Source organism: Zonotrichia albicollis, chromosome 4, assembly GCF_047830755.1.
Source record: "Zonotrichia albicollis isolate bZonAlb1 chromosome 4, bZonAlb1.hap1, whole genome shotgun sequence".
Classification (NCBI taxonomy): Eukaryota; Metazoa; Chordata; class Aves; order Passeriformes; family Passerellidae; genus Zonotrichia; species Zonotrichia albicollis.
Genome location: NC_133822.1, coordinates 41,716,885 through 41,739,981, shown reverse-complemented (window position 1 = coordinate 41,739,981; position 23,097 = coordinate 41,716,885). Strand labels below are relative to the sequence as shown.

General features: G+C 38.0%; 1 protein-coding gene across 7 annotated transcripts in view; it reads right to left on the bottom strand.

Annotated features, from left to right (window-relative positions):
• ATP2B1 (ATPase plasma membrane Ca2+ transporting 1) overlaps positions 1 to 23,097 on the bottom strand; it is a 60,220-nt gene that overhangs the window by 24,769 nt on the left and 12,354 nt on the right. For all 7 annotated transcript variants that reach the window (XM_074539636.1, XM_074539639.1, XM_074539640.1 and 4 more), the window contains exons 2-6: positions 8,945 to 9,356; positions 3,955 to 4,152; positions 2,874 to 3,128; positions 2,668 to 2,793; positions 2,149 to 2,292 (exon numbers count right to left, since the gene is read on the bottom strand). In XM_074539636.1, coding sequence (XP_074395737.1) covers positions 2,149 to 2,292; positions 2,668 to 2,793; positions 2,874 to 3,128; positions 3,955 to 4,152; positions 8,945 to 9,149 — 928 coding nt within the window. In that variant the 5' untranslated portion in view covers positions 9,150 to 9,356. The remainder of the gene's footprint in view (positions 1 to 2,148; positions 2,293 to 2,667; positions 2,794 to 2,873; positions 3,129 to 3,954; positions 4,153 to 8,944; positions 9,357 to 23,097) is intronic.

Below are 23,097 nucleotides of genomic sequence, written 5' to 3'. Positions count from 1 at the left end.
TTTTGGACTTTACTTTTCACATACAAGACTGCTGCAGCGTTCATCTACCATGGTTAAGTTTGCACAAATTACTGATACTGCCACTTATGGCTTGTGAGGAAGATGTCAGGATTGTCTTCACAAAAGACATCCTGATGTGTTTTTCTAGGAAAGATATTTATGACAATTCAGTGATTCTGGTGGCCTTCATCTTGCTGTATTCTTCCAATACTTGCCACCAGAATCTGACTACATCTGTAAATAAACTGCAGGGTCTCACTTTGAGAATCAGTGCTTTTGTACAATATTGCAGAAGCTACTGTGGTATAAAATATTCATAAATCCACAGCAAAGCTTAGTGGAGGTACAGCACTGGATTACTATTTACACAAACATATCCATAAATCTGCAGGCATTGTACCATACATGATGGTGAGAATAGCTCAAGCTCATAATAAAATATCACTCCTACCTCTGTTCAGAAATGGGGCTCAACAAGAGATCATAAAGAAGGACAGTGAAATGATGAAAGAGTTTAACAAGTGAAATATTAAAGATTGGAAGACTAACACATCATGTGTTGTTTTGGGGGAGCTTAGAAAGTGACAAGCTTTATTTCTAAGTAGAGAAAGCAAGGTTATAATTACTGTTTGTGATAAACTGAAATGAAAGCACAAAATTAAGCCATTTAGAACAAACCCCAAACATTTTCAGAATTACTGGTAATTCACCAAGTCTTTGGCCTTGGGTTATGTAGACCAAAATTTACAAGAGTACTCAAGTAGAAGAAAATCAAATTATCAACCAGCCTGTCTGGCATGACATTTAATATCTCCATTACACCATTATTGTAGACACACTCTGATTTCTACACATAAGATTTCTCCCAGCGTTCTCACAACAGCTTAAGAGGGGAAAAAAAAAGGCATGTTCACTTTCTCTGGAAGATGCCACCCCAGACTTCTTAAGAACTCATCATTGTTTCCTGACTTTGTACTTCTTCTCCCCTAGTTCCTCTCTTCCTCTTTCAGGAGCGAAGTTCTATATTTGAATTACTTGCAACTGCTTGTACATACATTTGCTTTCACTCTGAACTGTGCCATACACAGCCAGCTAAATATAGTCCCTTTAATCTCCTTAACATTCACAGAGAAGTTAATTTAGTTTAACCTGAGTTTTATCAAGGAGAATCTTATTAGGCACCTAACTTAAGGGAAGGAGGAACCTATCTATCTTGGGAGAGAAAAAAACCCCACTAGTGTTTGGGTCCCAGGATACACCAAAACACTGTTTGTCAAGAGACTTCTGCTTTTAGAATAATAAACACTGACAGAATATTGATAAAAGCTATAATCCACTCTGTATCTCCTGTAGCAGCTGGTACTGTTATTTGTTTCCTTCTCCTTCCTCTGTAAGGAAAGGCGCAGGATGGCAACTGCTTCACACTAATGACTGCAAGTGTTGCAGGTCAGCTTTTACTTTTTGCTGTCATGCTTGAGCTTGAAACTAACTTAGAACTTGCAATTCTTCTTGTAATAATTTTTCTAACTTGTAAAGGAACTCACAAGTTTTTTTTCAAGTTTCAAGAAGGGTCAGAATTGTAAAGTATTTGTGGGTTATGACAAGACAAAAAACCTTCAATCTCAATTCCTGCACAGAGCACACATTTTAGCAATTGCCTATTGAGTTTGAAAGTCTCTGAGAATCTTAAACACATTTCTATGTGAATTTTCCATTATTGTCTTGTATCCCTCTGATAAAAAGATCACCTATAAGTATGACTAGATACTTATGAGGCTGAACTTCATAATAACTTGTTTTCCATAAACAAGTATTTGCTATTAGACATCAATGCACCTTGAAGTTACACAAGATGAGAGTTTAACTATTTATACATGTTATGTATGGCTGGTTAGCAATTGCAAACTTCCCAAACTCTGACTGATCAATGGGATCTGAAGTTTAACTAAATTCCATGTGACAATATTTAGTAGCAGTGGTGCATTCTCAGGTCACTGGACCCAAGTTGTTTTTCCTGTGAAACCTACAGAAGGTATGAGATTTTTAAAAGCTTTCTGGCTTTGGATGACATGTTTTTATCCAGTAATATTGAAAAGTTCACCACCATCCCCACTCCCCCACCAAGGCCTTTAAGATTATTATGCCTACTTTTCTTTTCCTTCTTTTCTTTTTCCTTCTCCTTCTCCTCTTCATCTCCTCCAGCCCCAAGTAAAGTAAAGATGATTCCAGTCTGAGAGTTCACACCTACAGCAGTAACCACCATTCTTCCAGAGCCTTCCATCACATGTGTACCTGAAAGATTGAATCAGGATTTCCACTGAGACATGAGCAGTTATATGGCAGGGCACACAAGTACTTTGAGGAAATTAGCTTTCAAACATGACTTTAACAAAACTCTGAGCTGTGTATATGTACCGTCCTCCCCTAAAGCTTTAGCTGCTAAAGATATCTGGAAAGTAAACCCATAAGCAGCTACACAAAATGTTTGTCAGTTTTATAGGTCTGATCATTCCAACAGAGTTCTGTACCTTGTGGACTGGTTTGGGATAGTTCAGGGAGACAACCTGGATAAAAAACCAATTTGCTAGTTTTAACCACAAAATTCTAAATAACCACCTTACTGCAGAAACAACCTACTTTATTCAAAAATTGTCAAATGCTACACACCTGACAGCAGCATAGGATCTCTGTCCAGAGACTTCTTAACATGATCAGATTCCCCAGTCAGCGAGCTTTCGTCAATTTTGAGGTCATTTCCTTGAATGAGTACACCATCAGCCGGTAAAAGGTCACCTACGAGAGATCACTGGGTTTGTTGACTGCAGTTCCTTTTTTAAAAATAAAAGAAAGTTCAACTTTAAAAATATGTTTACCATATTTCACTTGTGCAATATCTCCAACAATTATGTCAGCTACTGGTATTTGGATGACTTGGCCACCTCTGATGACTGTGAATTTCTGCTCTTGTTCAATACGGCTCTGCAATCCCCGAAATTGTTTCTCTTTACTCCAGTCATTGAAAGCTGTTACTAATACCACACAAACTACAGATAGGAGGATTGCTGCTCCTTCAATCCAACCTGCTTCAGATTCCTCCTCTTCTTCACCAACATTTACTGATCCACATACTGCAGAAAACAGGTTTTAGATTTAAGAAAGTTCACAAAGATATTTCAACAATGAAACTTTTGGCAAACAAAAAACTTACAGCTGGTAAATATTTTCCATGCTAGTTTTCTTTGCAATTTCACCTTTATTTCCATAAGGGTAACACACAAAGAAGATAAAGAACCCGAAAGCTAGAGCAGCTTGAGGAAGTTAAACCACGTTACTTATCTGAACACAAGAGAAGTCTATATAGAGAAAGTTTCCTGGCCTTATTTTGTTAAATGATGGCATAAGAATGCCAGACTGGTAAACAACATTCTGCTTTGTCAACATATCCAACTTTACATTTGTCTAAACAAACCAGATATCACAGCAAAAATTCAGTTAAATGAAGTCACAATCCCTTTATTTTCTGTTTAGAAGTATAAATATAGCCTCATTTCTTAAATTATAAAGTTACCGGTGTCGTATCACAAATTAAAGAAAATTTTAGACTTGCTGACTCCTTAAAGAAAGCCCATGACTGCAAATCATAAACTGCTTAAAAATTTGAGGCAAAATTTAAAAAAGCCCCACTTGCACAGAGACTGGATTTCAAACAGTTTCTTGCTCCTGCTGCTTGCAATTTACCTTTGGTCAGAATAATACCAGATCATGACCAAGGAAATCTCATGTTGCCCTTTTAAGGCAAGCTAGAGTTTTAGCAATGTGCTCTCAATAAGGAACAATAAGCTGCTTTTCCACTGACTTACTGTCTCCCATCAGATTTACAGTACAAGCATGTTGAACCAGAAAAGTCAGTAGTATAATAATAGTAGATACCTACTTTTCAAGAAGTTTACTTACATGATTCATTTCCTCCTGGAGGCTGGTAAAAAGAAAGGCCCAAGGATACTACGGCTGCAATTTCTAATATAATTAGTGTAACGTCCTGTAGCGCTTCCCATACTAACTGAAGAAATGTTTTTGGCTTTTTAGGAGGTATAAAGTTCTTCCCAAAAACTGCTTCTCTCCTTTCTATATCTGCTGGATTTCCACTTAAACCTATTTAACAATAAGACAAAGTTAGTGATACTTGCACACATTTCACCCTCACATTAGAAGTGACTGAAGTTTCCCACTCATGGAATCAAGTCCCACTCCACATTTCAGTAACAAAACCAAAAAAGCCACATCTCAAACATAATTATGGAAGTAATACCTTTAAATCAGAGTCACTATAGAAAGCCAGCTATATTTTACAATTCTCACCTTGCCAAAATAAAGCTGATGGTCTACCTGTTTAATATGTCACTTAATATGACATAGGAATAGAGTAATAATAACAGACATACCTTTGTTCAAAGTAAACAAGTTTGCAAGACAAGCTCATTAGTAGAGTTACTACTATTGAGACTGAGTAGCACCATAAAGCTTTAGCAAGACCACAGCCCGTGAAGGCAGCTCTGGTTCCCAGTGTAGGGATTCTGTATTCAGACACAACATCCTAGGATCCTAAAAGTAATGTAACATTTATAATGAGATGTTTATTATAATTAAAAAGGTAACTATTATTATTATTATTATTATATTTCCATAATAATTATTATATAAAATACTATTTAAAATGGTTGAGGCTGTCTGCAGGCACCATGTGGAAAGATGCAACCACTTTCATGATGCTGCTTCCACCTGGAATGGTGGTAGTTATTTGTTCTTCTGAAGCTTCACTTTCTATCTCCTCTCACACAGAGAGCCCACGTTTAGCACTACGCCAGGTCTGTCACCTCAGTTTTGTACCTATCTTCTTTCTTACATGGCATATTTGAGTCCTCCTCTGTCTCAATTCTGGTACCATCCTTAAGGGACACTAGCAGACAAGAGTGAGGGGCCTACATGAAAGCTACAGCATGGTTCACGAGCTTGCCAAGATCTTAAAGGAATACCAAGTATTTTCAGTGCAAGGTCATGCACTCAAGGTCTTTTGTGAGCACATCTCCTGGTTACTCCTCTAAAAATTTCAAGCTGACTAACCCACCATTCAGAATTAAGCTCATTTCTCAAAACAAAATTGCCAAACTTCAGAGCAAAGGTCTGGGTACTTCAATCATATTGACCCCAAGGTTATGATTAGCATCAGCTCAAAGACAATTATTTTCTTAGTAGGAATTTTTTTAGTAGCTAACCCAGCTGCTTAGTGATAAATGCATTGCAAACATGCTAGGTAATAAATAAGAACAGTAGCCACTGCAGCTGGCTTTCACAATAAGGGGGGTTTTTAACATCTCTAACAGACATTTCCGAGAATCATCACATATTTCAAGACACTTTGAAAAGGTTACTGAACTGCAAAGCTCAATTCTGAATGCTAACAACTGCTATGGAACCACTTAACTGAAAAGCAAACTATATGCAGATCTCTTCAAAAGAGAAATTAATTAATATCATATACACATACTCTGTGTATATGATATATTTATTCTAACAGTCTTCAATTCACTCTGAATTCATGTCTTTGAAGGTTTAATAGAAAGGAGAAATTGTACTCATTAGCCATAACCTTACATTTCTTGCAGCACAAGCTTTAAGGTGCTTACTTTCACTCTCAACTCAAAGAGCACTGCAAGACTATTTTCAAAATCAAGCTATACATTACAGGATCTACAGAAACTCAGGACAGTGTGGGCATTCCAAAACGCTGGGCCATATTGCTATTTTGCAAAAGATACTACTTCTCTATTCCTTTAACATGGGCAGAGTTTGGAAATTTATTTACGTAATATTAGCAACATCACCCTCTTCCACCCTTTCCAGGGTACCACAGTGCAGAACATCAGAAGTATACAACAAAGGTCTTGAAAAATGAAAAGTGCTTCCAAATGAGGCTATATAAAGTCAAGCTACTATCAGAATCACTTAGTGAAGATTAGTAAAAGAGCCTAGCAAAGATAAAAAGCATTTGTATTTTTAGCATACCCTATAATACACCATGCATCATTACTGAACTTGCTACATTTACCAGACAGCTGGTAATTTCACAGTTCACAACCTACAGTCCTGAAATCAAAACTACTGCCATTGTATTCTTAATTGTGTGTCCTAACAAGGGCAATTTATGTTATATGGGGTTAAGTTTGAAAAAATATTAGCCAAGGGACTAGTTAATGCTTCATATTCAAATTTTATTAGAAATATCTATATCTGTCCAGAATATTAGACAGACTTTTGCTACTAAAGATAAGTCAAACATTCATTTTGCACATTTGCATATATGTAAGCAGTAAAGTCTGCTCAGTGCCCTCTTTTTAAGTAATACTGGTAAAGGATTGTTCAAATTTCTCATTTCAAATCAGATAAGTTTGATCCAAATTTTGCCTGAAAATAGATGTTGTCTTACATTGTCAACAACTTCACAGCAAGAAACAGAACAAGCTGAACTCATCCACCGTGTACCATGTCAGAACTACCTGTACTTTTCCTGTGAAGCCCCTGGCAATTACATAGTGGTAAGAGTGTCATGTCATAGAGAAAGCATCTGATTAGGAAAAAGTGTCCTAGGGCTTTGCAGGTATACACAGGAGGTTTTAGAGAGCCAGTATTAGTGTAACATGTAACAGTTTTCTGCAAGATCTTCCCTAGACTTTTTTCTGTTAGTATTGTCTCCCTTTCTACACCTACGGTTAGAATTTGACAAAAGCAGAGACCTAGTTCTACCTTTACAAGAGCTCTCCAGTACTGCCTCCAGAAAGTTTATAGCAGGTTACCTGTCAGGGTGGCTGATTCTCTAAAATTTCAGGTTGTGGTTTAGAGTCAAAACGACACCTCTGTTGGACGTTGTTCTAACTCAACCTTTTCTGAGCCTGTTAACATGTTCAGCTGTTGAGTCTTTGGTGTGTTTATGAGCTTTTCTCACACTTTAAAAAGGATGGCACCCTTTTATTAAGTCAGTGACTGTACACTGATTGCAGTGTGCATCTAAATGTCAAATCCTTTTGAAAGTGAAAGGCCTTGATACAGCCCTCAGTACAGCACAATCAATCTGCAGGAAAGGGCATCCAACCCTTGAGTTTTAATTCGCTGACATGTGACATGTTTAATAACCTGCAGGTTTGTTACATTAAGAGACAAAGTGAATACTGCAGTACACAAGGTATTTATTTGGTGCTTAGTGCCTCGTGGCTATGTAAAATTGTATTTCCACCTAGCTTGCAGTAATAATGGACCTTTAGCCTTGCAGATCACTGTGCAACAGAATTCAACTCTTAGTTCAATTCCCAGTTGTAGAAAACCATATCCCTTTTCACAGAGAAAGGAAACTGCCTTCCAATACTATGCAGCAGGTCAAGAGGGTGATGAGAGCCTGTTGCTCCTGAGGTGTGCTACACTGCTTATACACTACAGTGCTTCACACACAGGCACTGTACTTTAACACTGCCAAGGAACAGAAGTTTGTACTCCTCGTGTTTTACAAACTTCTTCATCCTGAAATTGGTCTACTCCCATTCACGCGTAGTTCAGCCATGCCAGCTGGCTGAACAGTTTCAGTTTGGTATGAGGAACCCAATTCATCTACTGATGATTTCAGGAGTCTGAAATCTGGCTTCAAAAGTGGATCAAGCCAAAACATGCTAAATGCAGATGTACCCAGAGGTACCTTACGGCATTAGTAGTCTGCTCTTGGTCCAAGAAGGTAAATCTTTCCATAGCATTTTTGAAGAACAGAAAGCAACGACTCTCCAGGATTAAGACAGCAGGTATTTTGCTGCTACTAACATGACACCACATTGGTTAAAATCTATGTGAGTCTTTAAATGCAGAGACACTACAATTTGCCAAAATCTTGATTTCGGTAATTTTCAATTACTCTCAACAACAGGAATTCACAGTAAGTTTCAGTTAATGTTTTGACATATTTTAATTTAAGTACAGTTTACTGCAAGTACTACAGTATGCAGATACTACAGTACCTTATGCAGTATGACTTCCATCTTTCACAAATACACTTAATAGTTTTTATTGATGTGGGAAGAAAGCCTTCTAGAAAGTTCTCAAGAAGGGAGACTTAAAAAATTTATTTACTTATTTCTTCACATTTGTACAGTCTATCTCAGAGTAATAACTCTAGATAGTAAAAGCATGGTGTAGCCACATTTTACAGAATGCCACTAAGTCAAACATGGTAAAGACTCCATCAGAGATGCTTATTTCTAGGGAGTAAGACTGTGTAATCACTTTGCAAACCTTCCACTAAGAGTAAACATCAATGCTTCAAGTTATATTGATAGTTATTTTGGACAGTTCAAATGAAATCTGCAGAATTCTGATACTATGGAAATACTGCAGATTTAAAAACTAGATCCTGCTATTAAGAATCCAATAGACCACAAACACATAATCAGTTTTAAAAATTGCTGCATTAGCAAATCCAAGAACTAGGTAGCCACACAGAAGCATTAATAAGCCCTGCATTAGAATATTAAAACCCTAGGCTCTACAACAGCATGATCTGAATTAGGAACTATAGGTCATATGAACTATTCAGAAAACTGGTGCTTTCACAGTGAGTTGAACACTGCTATGTGGCATTGCTGTTTCACATGTGGATGTCTACATCAATGAACTTTGTTCCAAGTGGAACTTCATTAATACAGCATCTCACATGCAGCTTGACCAACTGAAAAAAAAACTCTTGCTCACTTATTACCATGGAATACTTCTGTCTTAAAGGAACAAGAAGCAATATTTTGTTATGGTAGCTAAAATGCTTTTACAAACTTTGTTCTATTAAAGAAAGCAGTTTGCTTACTAAGCCTTTTCCTAAATGGAGTTTCCTCAGTAAGTGTTGGAATTTACTTACCTTCATTTGGTGAAGTTTTCAACTTTGCACAGATGCCATGTACATCACCATAGCATTCCTGTATTTTATGCAGTGCATCTGCAGCTCGAAGTTCCATAAGAGAACGGAGCTCTGCAAGAGTAACTCCAAAATCTCCATGATTAGATTCTTTTACAGCGTTTTTTACGCTGCTATATGCAACCGAGTTGTTTGCCATGTCACCCATGATGCATGCAGTCTCTAGCGTAGACAGTTTCCAGCAAGGAACAAAATTTCAACTCAAAGTAGTTCCAAAAGGAAAATAAATCCTTTGGGTATGAAGACAGTCAGGAGAGCAGACACATCAGCCAAGCAAGAGAGCCCGTCTGGAGAGGTATCTTTGAGGTTGTCCCATGGTGAGCTCTGTTCCCCAAAGCCAAAAGGCATGTACAGTCTAGGGAGAGAACAGATACACATTCAGTTACATAACAGCTATACTGAAATGCATTGTAAGACAGTCCCTACTCTTGGCACTAAGGTTACAGAACAAATTTCTTTTTTCATTTCCTATAATATTTTTAGTTTGCATTCTGCGGACAAGAGCGACAAGGAAGAAAATGGGTATTTCCCACCCCAAAGCAACCTTGCATTATTGGATTTCCTTAAATCACTAACTTTGTGACAACTGTTGCCTTTAACACTGGCATTTTCCTTCAAATGTCCATATGGTTCATCATCAAGCAGCAACCTTTAAAAATACCTAAAATTAAATCTGTTTCCAGGGAAATGAAGCTTGTAGCATCCACAAGTGATGTCACATGGGGAAAGAACATGCTCAAGTTAAAAATTCCCATTTTCCAATGACGCCCTCACCTCAGAGTTTGGGAAGAGCAAGATTTTTTGTGTTCCCATTAATTGGTTTGTGCAAACCTCAATAAAAACTTCAACACTAAGCTAGCCCACACACGAAGTACTTTTGTGTTCTAAGTAGGATTATATCTTCAGGCAGACCTAGCTCTTAATAAATTTTTATGTCCATACAGTTTTAGCCCTGCTCCAGCCCACTTCATCACAACTTAAGCCTTGCACAGTATCTCCATGTAATTCTTTGAAGAGAGGGAAAAATTGCACAACACCCCCTTTCTGCAGAAGGGATGAGCAGGCTGAGAGCAGTTCTTCTGTCTGATGATCAATGTACTTATTGTAGTTGAGAAATTAGCATCTAGCCACAGGATCTGAACTTGCACAGGCATTCTATATCTAATCCCCACTCAGCAGACATAGCTTGCACAAGATGTAGCTACACAGCAGTGCAATGCACACACAAACTCCTCATGCCTGTGTGAGGATTTGCTGTGTGCCAAAACCAGACTTCTGATGACATAAATCAGCTTTATTGGCATAATGAAGCGCAATGAGCATGTGTAACAACACATTCCCCCACAAAACATGACTGCCAGGCTCAGATGAACAACAACTTCGACACTTGCAGGTCAACAAGACCCTCAGGTGTCATATGCCTAGCAAAGGCAAAAATATAAAGGCAAAGCATCAGCAAATAAAAGATCTCCAGCTACTTAATTGCCAGGTTAGAGGACTGTTTGGCTGAACTGCTGAGTCTATGTTGAAGTAAAGGTATAAGCACCCAATTACCAGAAGTTTACAGTCTTGGTTCCAGGAAAGACTCAGATTTCTGCTCTGGAAATAATAAGCTGCAGCTATACTAAATCTATCTACCATTTAAAGCACAGTACCTGGTTTGCCCTAAGAGCAACCACTGACACTGTAAACCCCTGAACTGATGCCACCTGACCACAAGTGACAGACCCATCTCTGGCAGAACTACAACTTCTACAGCAACTGCTCTTCTCTTCCTGTCACAGGAGGTTCTGAGAAAACCACTATCCATGGCTGTTTTCCAGAGAGCGACAAAAAGCATAAAGCAATCAATATTCACATGCATAAAACTCCCAACATTCTATAACATCAAAAAAAGATCTGAATTTTAAAATAATTTTAAATCTTCATTGTTTTCTCTGTTACTTGCAAGAAAATGTTGGAACAGTTGAAGAGTCCATGATGATAGTGTTAACCTGCATGCTAGGATATAGTTTTGATTAAGACTAATGAATTCTGTTAGAGAACAAGTGATCCTGCAAGTGAAGAATTTCATGCAAACCATGTATGAGAGTTTTCGTTAAAGACATGCCACATTGTTATCCAATGCCCAAAAGCTGGATGTTGCTGTCCAGCTGGTAGCCTAGGAGGATTTATCAGCTGGCATCTGATCATAAGCTATGACAGCATAACAAGAAGCAGATCAGGCAAATGAGTTTGTATAGCTATGGTGAAGATGCTGCAGCTGCTAATTAAGCAAAAATAGACCAAGCAGAAGGCCCCACAACCAATTACATCAAACTTGATTCAATTTTAATTAAGAAAAGCTCTGTTCAAGCCTCTAGCAGAAGCCCTGTTCTTGATGCCCAAATACACCCAAATCCAATAGAAAAGGATAGAAAAAGCTATAGCTGTAGTCACTGTTCACTTGTCATCAAAATTTTAGGACTTTCTCCATATATATGCATAGAGTGGGCCAAACTTGCTTTCATATGCAACTAAACTGAAGAGCAGTAACTCCACTTAATCATAACTCAGTGTGCTTTGCACTCCAGTTCAAACTCTGCATCTATATCAATTTTTACTAATAAATAATAATCCATATTAATCATTAATAAGTTTATACTGAAGGGGGTCCTCCTATGCTCTAAATTCCATCCTAACATACCAACAGACCCCTACGGTTCACAGGCAAATTCAATAAGCATTCATTAACTACAAAAACAGTGCAGTTCTACAGATCAGCTCTAGTAGTAATACAAATTATTTGGTACATCCCTGTTAGCAAAGAACTGTGGAAAATTGAAAGGGACAGCGTGAAGACTTCAAATTCTGAATACTGAACAAGTGCAGTATTGCTCCAGATTATGAAAATTTGATTAAACATTATCAATTTTTACACAAAATCAAACTAGGATCTGCTTCAGTAGTCCATTTTTACTGGCCATTCCAACAGAGCTTCAACAATAGCTTCTTGTCATAAGGGTACAGGACAGACTTAGTCTAACACAGATTTTTCTTTAAGAATCAGCAAAGAAAGTTTCTTTAAGAAATATCCTTAATGAAGTTTTGATGTAAAATCTTGCAACATTCAATCAGTTCCTGTTACAGCAAGTTCCAAGAGTGCACTTTTGTAACATCAGTGGAGATACATAATGAAACTATTATGACTGAAATTTTGTAGCATAAAAGGAAGCACATTTTAAAGCTACAAAGATCATCTAATAGTATTTATCTCCTCCAATTAAATATTTTATTTGTTTTGATCAGTGTTTCAGTTCTCAGTTATTGCATCAGTCATTGAAATAACTGAATAGCATGAACTCTGAAGCACTATAGTTTAAAGCAACTCACCTCAAACTTCCAATCTTTTAATATCTCAAACTTTAAATTCAGGAAACACTTATCAAGCTAAAACTCATTTATACACCAATGCTGAAGTTCCAGCCTATTTAAACTTTAATTCAGTTGAAGTTTTGTGTTAGTTTCCAGCTTAAACAAGCTGCATACAAAATTATTAAGATGTCTACCTTTTATTGGACACATCAACTTTTGAATAATACTTTATCATCGACACTTGGTTTATCCCTTTATATCACTGAGACTAGGAATAACTTTAAAAGCTATTCTCTGTCACACACAAGTGCGACAGAGAAAAACTTGACAGAGAAAAACAGACTAAAAACTTGAACTGCAGAGGCATATTTCAGTAGCAGCACATACTCTCAAAGGTAAGATTCAGATACTTATGTAAATCCCTCTGAGAAGACCTTGCTGCTCTTTGGTTGTAGTAACTTCACTGACACATCATATCATTGTAGCTGCTTATGAGGAATAACTTCCTTACCCAAATCAAATCACTATTTATTGCTAACAGACTGTGTTTTGTTACCAGGCAAAGACAGTAATTCAAACCCATAACACATTAAACAAAGGTTAGACAACTTTGCCAGTGTTGGAAGTTCATCATGATAAGCTTCTGTAGTTGGACTGGAGAAAGGAAAAGCTCTAAACAGAAGTCTACATGAAGAGATTCTCACCAAAGCATGAAAAGACTATAGATTACTTATCTATTTAGGGTTACCAGAACATTCTGCACTGACCAGATTAGAAGCTGCAACATGTTTTTTGAAGTGTTCCTGTAGTGGCAAAATTACTATTGCCCAGATGCACAGGACCTAGCATGCCTTAGACTCCTTTCCAAGCTTTTCCTATGATTACATTTACATTTAATACTTGCTTCACTAACCTACAAAGAAAAAACAATTTTCTTAATTAATATTAAAACACTTAAGCACACTCATACCTCAAGAGTCAAAGCTCCAGCAATTATAAATCTTGTGTCATTCAATTTAATTTATACATCTGCTTGAACAGTATGCATTCAGATATTGAGCATTAGCTGGTAGCATTTGACCTTTAGCAACACACTAAAACTGGGCCCTGTAATATAGGAAAGGGCTTGCAAAGTGATTATCTCAGGAAAGCCTTTGTTTAATCTAATTAGTACAATGAATACCAGACAGATCTGCATATCAAGAAGCTGTTGTGATAAAAACCATCCCCATATGTTTCAGTTGTCATGCCTTTTAACCTGCCTATAAAGGCAGGTTAAAAGATATTGAAAACATCATATGCTTTTGCATACTTCAGTTTGGGTGTGATCCACCGCTTTAAGCCATCACATAACATTGCAGGGGTGGGGGAAAGAAAGAAGGGAAGCTGTTTGCAATATTATTATAATGGAATGTTAGTACAATGAAAAGTAACTGTAACTGAGAAAGTAACCTGGAAATCAAACTGAAATTGACTGAGGTTTTGTGCTCTGAAGGGTCAAACTTGCTGTAAGAGACAGATCCTCCCACCTACTTGACAGGCTAGAGAAACTTACCAGCTGTTTCACAAGGAATATGAATGAATTCTAATGAGGCAAAACATAAATACAGAACAGTATCCTTTTACAAGTCATTACTGAACAAACGGGAGTTAAATAACTTCAGTGAAGTGCTATTGTTTCAGAGCAAATATCTCAGACAGCCTGGTTTACGAAGAGACGTACAAGACTGAAGAACTAAGGGACAAAGGGCAAAACCAAATTTTTTAGCATACCATCTTCAGCCTATGTCAAACAGTGTTGCAATGACAAGTTTCAGTTTTTACAGCTTATGTGCTATAAACAGTAAACTCATCAAAGGTCATGACTTTTGCTTAGTTTTCAAAGAGAAATCTGATTTAATTCTGAAGCCTAATCTCCTGGGAAGCAGATGTACTTACCTATCTGAAATAAAAACTGGCCTAGATTCTGCATTGGATCTAAACACCGGGATTGTTCCTGCTCATTGCAGGGAGGTTAGACAAGATAACATTTAAAGGTCTTTTTCAACTCAAATTATTCTGTGATTCTGTGATTTATGGCACTTAATCTAAGGGATTTCTGCTGCCTACTGTGATTGACACCTGTAGAAACCATTTCATCCATTGGTGGTTTCTTTCCTTTAAGACCCTAAATTTATTTCTTACTGAAATTATAGCAAACAAATTAGGATTTCAGTAGTCTGAAGTCAGATTCGTAGTAATACAAATCAGCAGTGTTCACACACAGGTTCTGCATAATTTTCCTCTTGTTTTGGTAGTAACAAGGAAAAATTGTACAAGTCTTGAAGGTGAGTTATTATGGCACAAAGGACATAAGCTTCTCTTACAAAGCAGCTTGGTCCACAGCCTCTGCCAGGAGCCCAGCAAGCAAGCAGACATTTTGTTCTGCCATCAACCATCTGCACAGGCCTGTATTGCCCTGCCTTGTCCAAGCCAGGGCCTCTCCCCACGCACTAAACAACTCAGCTCCAGCTGCAGTGACATCTGGACTCAGAAACAAGATCAGAAAGTGCTGTAGGAAACTATTTTATCAAGAGTTTAAACCAATCATTAGCTTTCTGAGGTAACCAAATAGATATTACTGATCCACAAATAGACAGACTGATGCGACAAGAAGGGCTTCACAAAATCTGTGACCACTTTCAAGGAACATCAGACTTTGAGACATACTGGAAAATCCCAGAGGACAAAACCAATGTGATCATCATTAAAGAAAGCAACAAGTGTTCTGTGTGTTTGAGGTACTAGGGTTTCATAGTCACCTATTTCGTATCACATTGCTGGCCCGTCCACAAGACAACAGACACTTAAAACAAAACCATGCAAAAGTGTCAAGTTTGTAACCACTTTAAACCACTTTTCTGCAGTGCACAGCTCTGATCAACACTCAGGCAGCTTCTCTCTTCTCCACCCACAGGCCCTGAAGCTTCCTTCTCTGTACTTCTTTTTCCTAGGTTCATCTACTTTCTGCTCTGTGATGAAACTATAAACTAAAGGCTACATTCAAGAGGACTGTTCGCAATGAAAGGTTACTCCAGTTTAAGACTGTAATCCCAGTGAAAAAAAGTTTTAACCTCTAGATAGGACTCTGTCCCATTCAGAATCAGTTTGAGTGTGTTCAAGCACCTAAAATATATTTACTGTATGTGTCAGCTTCCTCATCTAACTTGAGGTGAGTGAAGCTGCCGAAATTTGGACAAAGGCAGCTGATGACTGAAGGCAAACCTACTGGTGTTTAAAATGCAAGAAAAAAAGTTTGCCCAAAGCTCACCAATATTTTCCTTTCCTTCAGATGCACTGAGCTCAAAATAAGATGACTGAGGATTTCAAGTCTCTTAATCCTGCACAGTTTAGGATAACTATGCTGTAAACTAAGTTCTTTTAACAGATCTGACATATTAATAGCTAAATATATAAACCTAAAAGTGGGTTAAAAAAAAAAAAAGTAGTAAAGTCATCCATTAACAAATATTCACATTACTAGGTTCATGAACAACTTACCACACTTTTCCCATCAACATTTGTCAAAACCATATCGACAAAAATGACAAGACAAAGCTGAACTTTTCCCAAAAGAGATAGGGTGGTAGCATGGCAACCAACTCACTAAAATTATGCATCATAAGACTACAGCAGAGTTTACTGGCATTCCTAAAGTGCAAAATGTGCTCAGGTCACAAACCCTGACAGGTGTGTGTTAAATGAAGCATATGACATCACTATACGCAACTAAGTTTCAAGTAAAGGTGAAGTGAGTTGGTACCAAATTTCTTCCCACAGAGATGGAGTTGGGATTCCCGGATTTCAGCTACTTGTTGTATTTAGAGCTCAGTGCAATACATCCAGCTGGTCACTTCTGATAATGTCAGCATACCAGCAGCTGACTTCATCAGTTATTCCTACAGGTATGACTTGTCTTGAGAAATTTTTTCACCTCTTTTTCACAGAGCTTATATTTACCATTTCATCCTGATTTTAACACTCCCCATTTTTTTTCAGAAAGTACTCTTTTATGCTAGTATCCACTTAGGCAGAGCAGTAGCCTTTTGAGTGTGATCATGTTTCATGACATCAAAGAGATGCAAAAAGCTCTTTAGATTTATGAGCCTTCAGGCAAAAGGCAAAAGTCCATTCTTACCTGATTTTTCCTGTATTCAGAAAACTTCAAAAGAGATTTAAAATTAGTCTTAAAACTACTAGGAAATATTTATGCCTATGAGATTGAGCCAAATTACTTCCATAAAGACACTATGCATATAACCAATTCCTTTCTATTAGAGCAATACAAGTAACTTAGGCAAAGTTTTAAGGCTTTTCTGACTACTTTGGACTGGCTTACTGCTAAGTACAAACAGTACCGCAAAATATTCTATATGCTCATTGAACCATAAACAGGTAATATACAAATCGTGATATTAATGTGGTAGGATCCACTTATGATCCTCAAAATCACCATTCTAACCAAGCAAGTGTCTGGAAGGTAAGAAAAATTAAATAAAAACCTCAGGTCTGGTCACCCATCTTAGTGAGTCCACACTATGATGCTAAATTGGATGTATGTTTTGTCCTCTTGTGTTTAAAGTTTAAGAAGTTTCCCTTTTGGCCTGTAAAAAGCCAGTCTGAGAACCTTCAGCTTCAGATTTTTCACAAGCCTTTTGGAAATACCATAGCCCAGTATACCCTTATCCTCAAACATTTAAAGAGCCTTATTTCTTCAGAAATCTAGTTTGAAAACTATGCTAGCTTCCCCTGAAGGTCATTAATTCCTGCCTGCCAGAAATACACCAAATAAACTGCTAAAGGAGTCATTCTGAGAAAATCCCTTTCAAAAACTGCAATTAAGTTTGCTATCTTCTCTTCCTAAGAAGACAGAGGGTTTTAAAATTCAAATATCATAACTAGTCCACACTTAAGCAGCACTTTGAGAAATACTTCACAACTTTGCCGCTCCTGCTGGTTATGTAAAGATGTTCAGGGGTCCTTTTGGTTTGTGTTTTCTTTTGTTTGTAAGGGCTTTTTTACCTCAATATTTGAATTTATGAATCCAGTGTATGGCTTTGCAGAAACACAAGAGTGAAATCTCTCACAAAATTCTTTATTATGATTATACTGGTCATTCCTTTAGCTCTCTTTGATAAGTTTCGAGAGCTTAGCTCACTGATCCATTCCACTGGGCCTCCTCTTTCTGGTACAGTGTAAGAAGCAAGTTCAGTAGGCTTCACCTCATGGTATTATCTGACATAGTTAATAATTTTTTTTAAGCCTACATATTGCTTTATCCTTCAGGGACTATCCAGTTTCAAAATTAGTCTTTCCTCATGATAATACTTTTCCATCTCTCTGATGTCTGACACCCACTTAAAGGCTAAGTTGTCATGCTCCCTGCATTGTAACACACATCTAGCTACTCCAAAGTTTCTCATTTATGCAGGGCTGGTTGCTGGTCTGGGATAGTTTTACACACATTGAAGCATTACTGCAATATAGCTATTGGCAACAGCGTGTAGAATGATGGTAAATTAACTGCTCTGTGATCAGTACACACATGACAATCCCATCTCCACCATCCAATATAAGATAATAAATACTCTAAGGAGCTTGTTTCTTTAACACAGACAGGGAATATATAAGCAGTGCTGGCAGACAGAACACACAAAGCTGAGATTCCCATCACAGCACTTTGTAACTAACAGAGCAGCAAGTCTGTCACATCCTCAGGTGACCAAAGGTATGGCTGTGCTGCAATGACACGGTGTAACACTCCCACCCACAGAGGTCCTGAAGCAGCTCTCATTATTTGACACTAACAACACTGCAACTTACACCTGCCACCCTTATCCTTTTGCATTGGGAAAAGCCATGGGCTCTGCCAACTGCATTAATGAAGTAACAGAGTATGGGAGCTCTGCTGTTGCAACAGGCACACAGGCAACCTTGGGCCTGGAACACACTTCTTGTGTGCTTCCCTACTCTTCTTTACAGCACCTCAGCCTCTGAGAAGGTATTTCATTTTGGGTCCTGCTCTAAGTCCATCTCTCATGGGATATACAGCACTCCAAATGGTTTTGGCACTTCTTCCCTTACTAATGCTTTTCTTTCTTTCTTTCTTTCTTTCTTTCTTTCTTTCTTTCTTTCTTTCTTTCTTTCTTTCTTTCTTTCTTTCTTTCTTTCTCCATGTACTTCTGTGGCCTTTAAAAACAAATAATCTTTTTTCCTAGCCATGAAATCTGCCCTTCTCCAGGATCCAAGGAGCAAGAAAGCACCATGCCATGGTGCTTTTTCCCAAGCCTCCACCTTCCCTCCCACTAGCTGTGATGGTAGCCGTGCATTTCATGGTTCCACCTGTGAGTAGGCTACTTGTAGCTTTGTGGTGCAGAAAGTTGTCATCCAAAAAGGATCTCCCCCACCTCCGTGGAAAAATTGGAATAGCAGCATTTCTACTGTCTGAACAAGTTTTCCCACAACACACCAGGAGGGGCTGATTTATTTGTAGAAGTCGCACAAGCAATGTGGATATGTCAGCTTAAGGGACAAGACACACATTCAGCTAATGCTAGAAGCATCTTCATCACAGAACTATATGGCTGCCACCTTAAAGATAACATTAAATCTCCCTTTAAGGGAAGGTTTCTCTTCCCTCTGTTATTTCAAGTTAAAGTGGGTTGAGCAAACCCAGGACACAATTCAACTGGCTTGCCACTAAAAAAATAGCACGGTACATAACTTTTCAGTGAAGGGCAGACACTGTTTGGACTGAACAGCAAATTGACATGACTGTCAGACAATGGCTCAAGCAGATTTAGTAAATTTAATTAATTTCTCATGGTAGGCTATATAAAATTGGTATACAAAGTGGCTATGTGCAATTAATAATCACAGCTTCATTTCTGAAGTCTTCAGTAGTGAAGTACTTCTTGTGTATAACTCCTTAGGTTTCTGAGATTACAAAGACATCAGTGCTTAATTAATTAATTAGAAAAAAGAAAGCAGCTCAGGAAAAGCGCAAATAAAACCATGCTCCATGATAATATTTATAAGTCCTATACTACACAACAAAGGAAATCCCTACTCCCACTTCCCATAAGCCAAAGGCCTTAAGTCTTCACTAGCATCAGTGGATCCTAATGCACCTTTTGCACACAGCTCTGCTTCCAGGCTAATCAACAATCATTCAAATTCTGAGGTGAGCTAGGTGTCTAATTTAGCTCTGGCACACCTCCCCTAGGTGGAGAAAGGCCATGACTTGAAGAACTCCATCACAACCAGCTGAACCTACTCTGTGCTGAGGATCAGCTCCCCGATTCCATCACTCCCCTGCCCTACCAAAGCACAAGGCCAGCAGAACTGAAGTGGTAAACCAGCAGGCACTCAGATGCCTGCAGCATAACCACCTCAGGCATATACAGTGAGGTGTCAGTCTTTGATAAGGTAGCTCTGAATCCTCAGCAGCAATTGCTAGTTTGACAAGCTTAATATCTGTCCTTCCAAAGGATGGTATCTGGACTGAGAGCCTAATGCATTTAGCCCAGTTAAATGCTCATAGCTCAGCTGCAGCTGACCCTCAGGACCAAGAGACAACCCACACATGAAGACTATAGCTCACCACTCTGTCTCAGCAAGGTCAGACCTATTTTGTTCCTTCTACAGAAAGCTACTCCCCACAAGTGTTTGTTTTGCAGTGGCACATTGCTCAAGTTGTACACAGTTACAATCACGTTGTTTCTAGTGATACCAAAATCATACATTATTTCTGAAGAAAAGGGACTGGGAAAGGCAGTATCAGCTTCTCAAGTGGCAAACTTATAACATCCTGAATTTCAGCAGGATGTTTGAACTGCTGATGGCAAAACTCTTAAAATAATCAAGATTTGTATATTCAGCTCATGGCTTCCAACAGACTCCCTCAAAAGGACCAGCACCATTGCACATCTGACTGTATCACACCTAGGCTCAGCATGAGATTATTTCACTATACAGCTGAGTAGGGGCCCACAGACCTTGTTAAGTAAGAAGCCAACTATATTTTTAATCTAAACTCTGCAACTCACAAATTTATCGTATGCAACACACAGGTAAAACAGAGTAAGGAACACAAGAGCTTCCTCTAGCCTGAGGCTAGTAATACTCAGTGAAATGTCTGTTTCCCCAGTGGAAGGAAGTGACTGAGAAGATAAAGTATCATGAAAAAAAAAAACCAAAAAATGACACGGCACCATGAAGTAAAATATAGCACAAATTACCCAAACTCTCACAGTTAGGGACTCAGTTTTTCTGAAGGTAATTTTAGGAGATTCCTTCTCTGGTCCTATTGCTCCACTTTCCTAAGCAAACTCCTGTATCCCTGTTTTCCTCAAAGGATGCCATCAGCTGGTTTTTCAGCACTTTCAATAGACCCTTAAGCTTGAAGGACACGAAGCATTTGGAGAAAGCAGCCTAATAGGAAGCAGCTATGCTAGGACTGTTCTCCAAAAACCTGCATTTCAGTTCCATTAAGGATGATTTATTTTCATTAGTTTATCAAGGGAAACATAGAAAGAAGCCAACTGAAAACCTCTATAATTAAGCATTATTTCAGTAGCCTTTCAAAAAAAATCCTACCTGATGTAGACAAGAGTTAGAAAAAACTGGTGCAAGTATGTAATCCGCTAGTAACGAGTAGCAGACTTGTTATTCACACTTTCAGACCTGAGGTAAGGAAAACACTGGTAAGGAAGATGAGGAGAAAGTTAATGAATAAGTCCTACACAGTGAAAACCAACCATAAACCTAATTTCAAAGTTGTTATGAATTTGGGTCATTTAAGTTACACACAAATTCAAATCTGTACACTATGACAAGCACATTCACAGCCCAGTTCTACCATGGTCTTTAACATATTAACTTTTTAGCTTGGTTTTGCAACATTTGTTTTCCATTTCCTCCTTTTCTCAAGGAAAGGGATGTTCCAAGAAGGACAAAAATTTCTACCAATGGACTCTTCATATCTATTCAGACATAGCAACACAGCTTACAAAAAATGTTCCCAGTTCACCTTCAGACAAAAGCCATGCATTATACTGAACCTTTATAAGTAGTTTTGTATGTTGCACTCAGACTTGTTACCAGTGTCTAGTAGCTTGCTCTAGGTTACTAACAGCAAGTTGCTACTTAGTGTGTCATAACCCTGCCAAAGGAATCAGATTTTTGCACATGTATCCATTGCCTTTGAAATCTTCTGCTCTAACCAACACAGCATGAAATTAGGGTAGAGGCTGGTTTGTTTGGGGTTTTGTTTGGGAGGTTGATGGAATAGCTAATTTTGTTGGTGTTTAAACAGTTATCTAATAAAGGAAGCCAGCAATGTGATCAAAGGAGTATACAGTCAGAATCCAGAATCAAACTAAGTGTAAAAGAACAATTTTAGGCAGTACAGCGCTGTCTGTCAAAGTCACAATCTAGTTTGACGTGTGATGCTTCAGGCACATAATTAAGCTAAACAGCTTTCAAGACAGCTTTCTCAAAACTGAAAAAGTAGGTAGTTACTAAAACTTTACCTTGTTGTTGAGCAATTATTATTAAAATAAGCCATCAGCTGTCACAAGCATATTTGCACAGAGCAAATATTTTCAAGTATTTAAACAATTGCATCATGGCAAAATTGCCCACAGGAAGCCTAAACCAAGCTATTTTATTACTTCAAGATATTTTAAGATCAGGATTCTCTGACTCTTTAATTTGGAGATTCTGAAATGTACTATTAGGTTCCTAAAAAATTGATGCATTTTCCTGTGCATGGAGAATCCTCCATTGTTCTTGTTTGACAAGACCAAGGTTGAAGGCAGACATTGCTGAGCTAAACTTAATGGCCTATATTATGGAGGTCCACAATTTTTGGTTTACTTGTCAATTTACATGATTGTTAAAATGGAACTTTGAACATTAAAAAAAAATATTGAGCATGTTAGTAGCACTCTGAATTCTGATCATAAGCCAAGTCACAGGGATAAACTTCAGAAACTTAATCCACCATAGTAGGGGGAGTAAGAGCATATCTGGTAGGAGGAACTCACTTGTTTTGAGAAGATGACTTGTTCTAACCTCATTGTGAAGGCCTGGGCAACTGTCTGGTTTTATGCAGCCAAAATGCCCTTCTCAGTACAGCAATGCCTGAAGACATCTACAGACAGCCACAGGTACACCCAAAGAGAAATTCAACATGAGGAACTGTAGTGGCCACACTAAATTCTTAATTGAGCTTGCTCAATTTTTTACTGATCTGGAATATTTGACAGTAAAGTGTCTGGACAAAGACTGGAAATGTATCTTGCAGGGTCAAAAATCCAGAAAATCTCATCAGACTTCACAACCAGAAACCAGACTCCATGTCAAAAGGCTCAAATATTCTTGTTCAGAGACGTTTTGAACTGGTAAATGGTAAAAAGGCAGTTTGGATTATTATTCCACTTATCTGGTTACTGACCAGTATATTAGGGTGGGTTACCCTTTTAGTTCTCTGAAACTGTTAAACGGTCACTGAATTCCAAAAACTAAAAATAACCAGAGCAGTAGTATAATAGAATAATAATACCAGAAAGCAAGATAACAGAAAGAACTACATTGGCATGTAAAGATGTCTACTGAATTCCAAGTGCAATTGTTTTGATTACATTCATAACACCTATTTATACACCAAGACTTCGTTCAAACCTAAACTTTTTCCATTC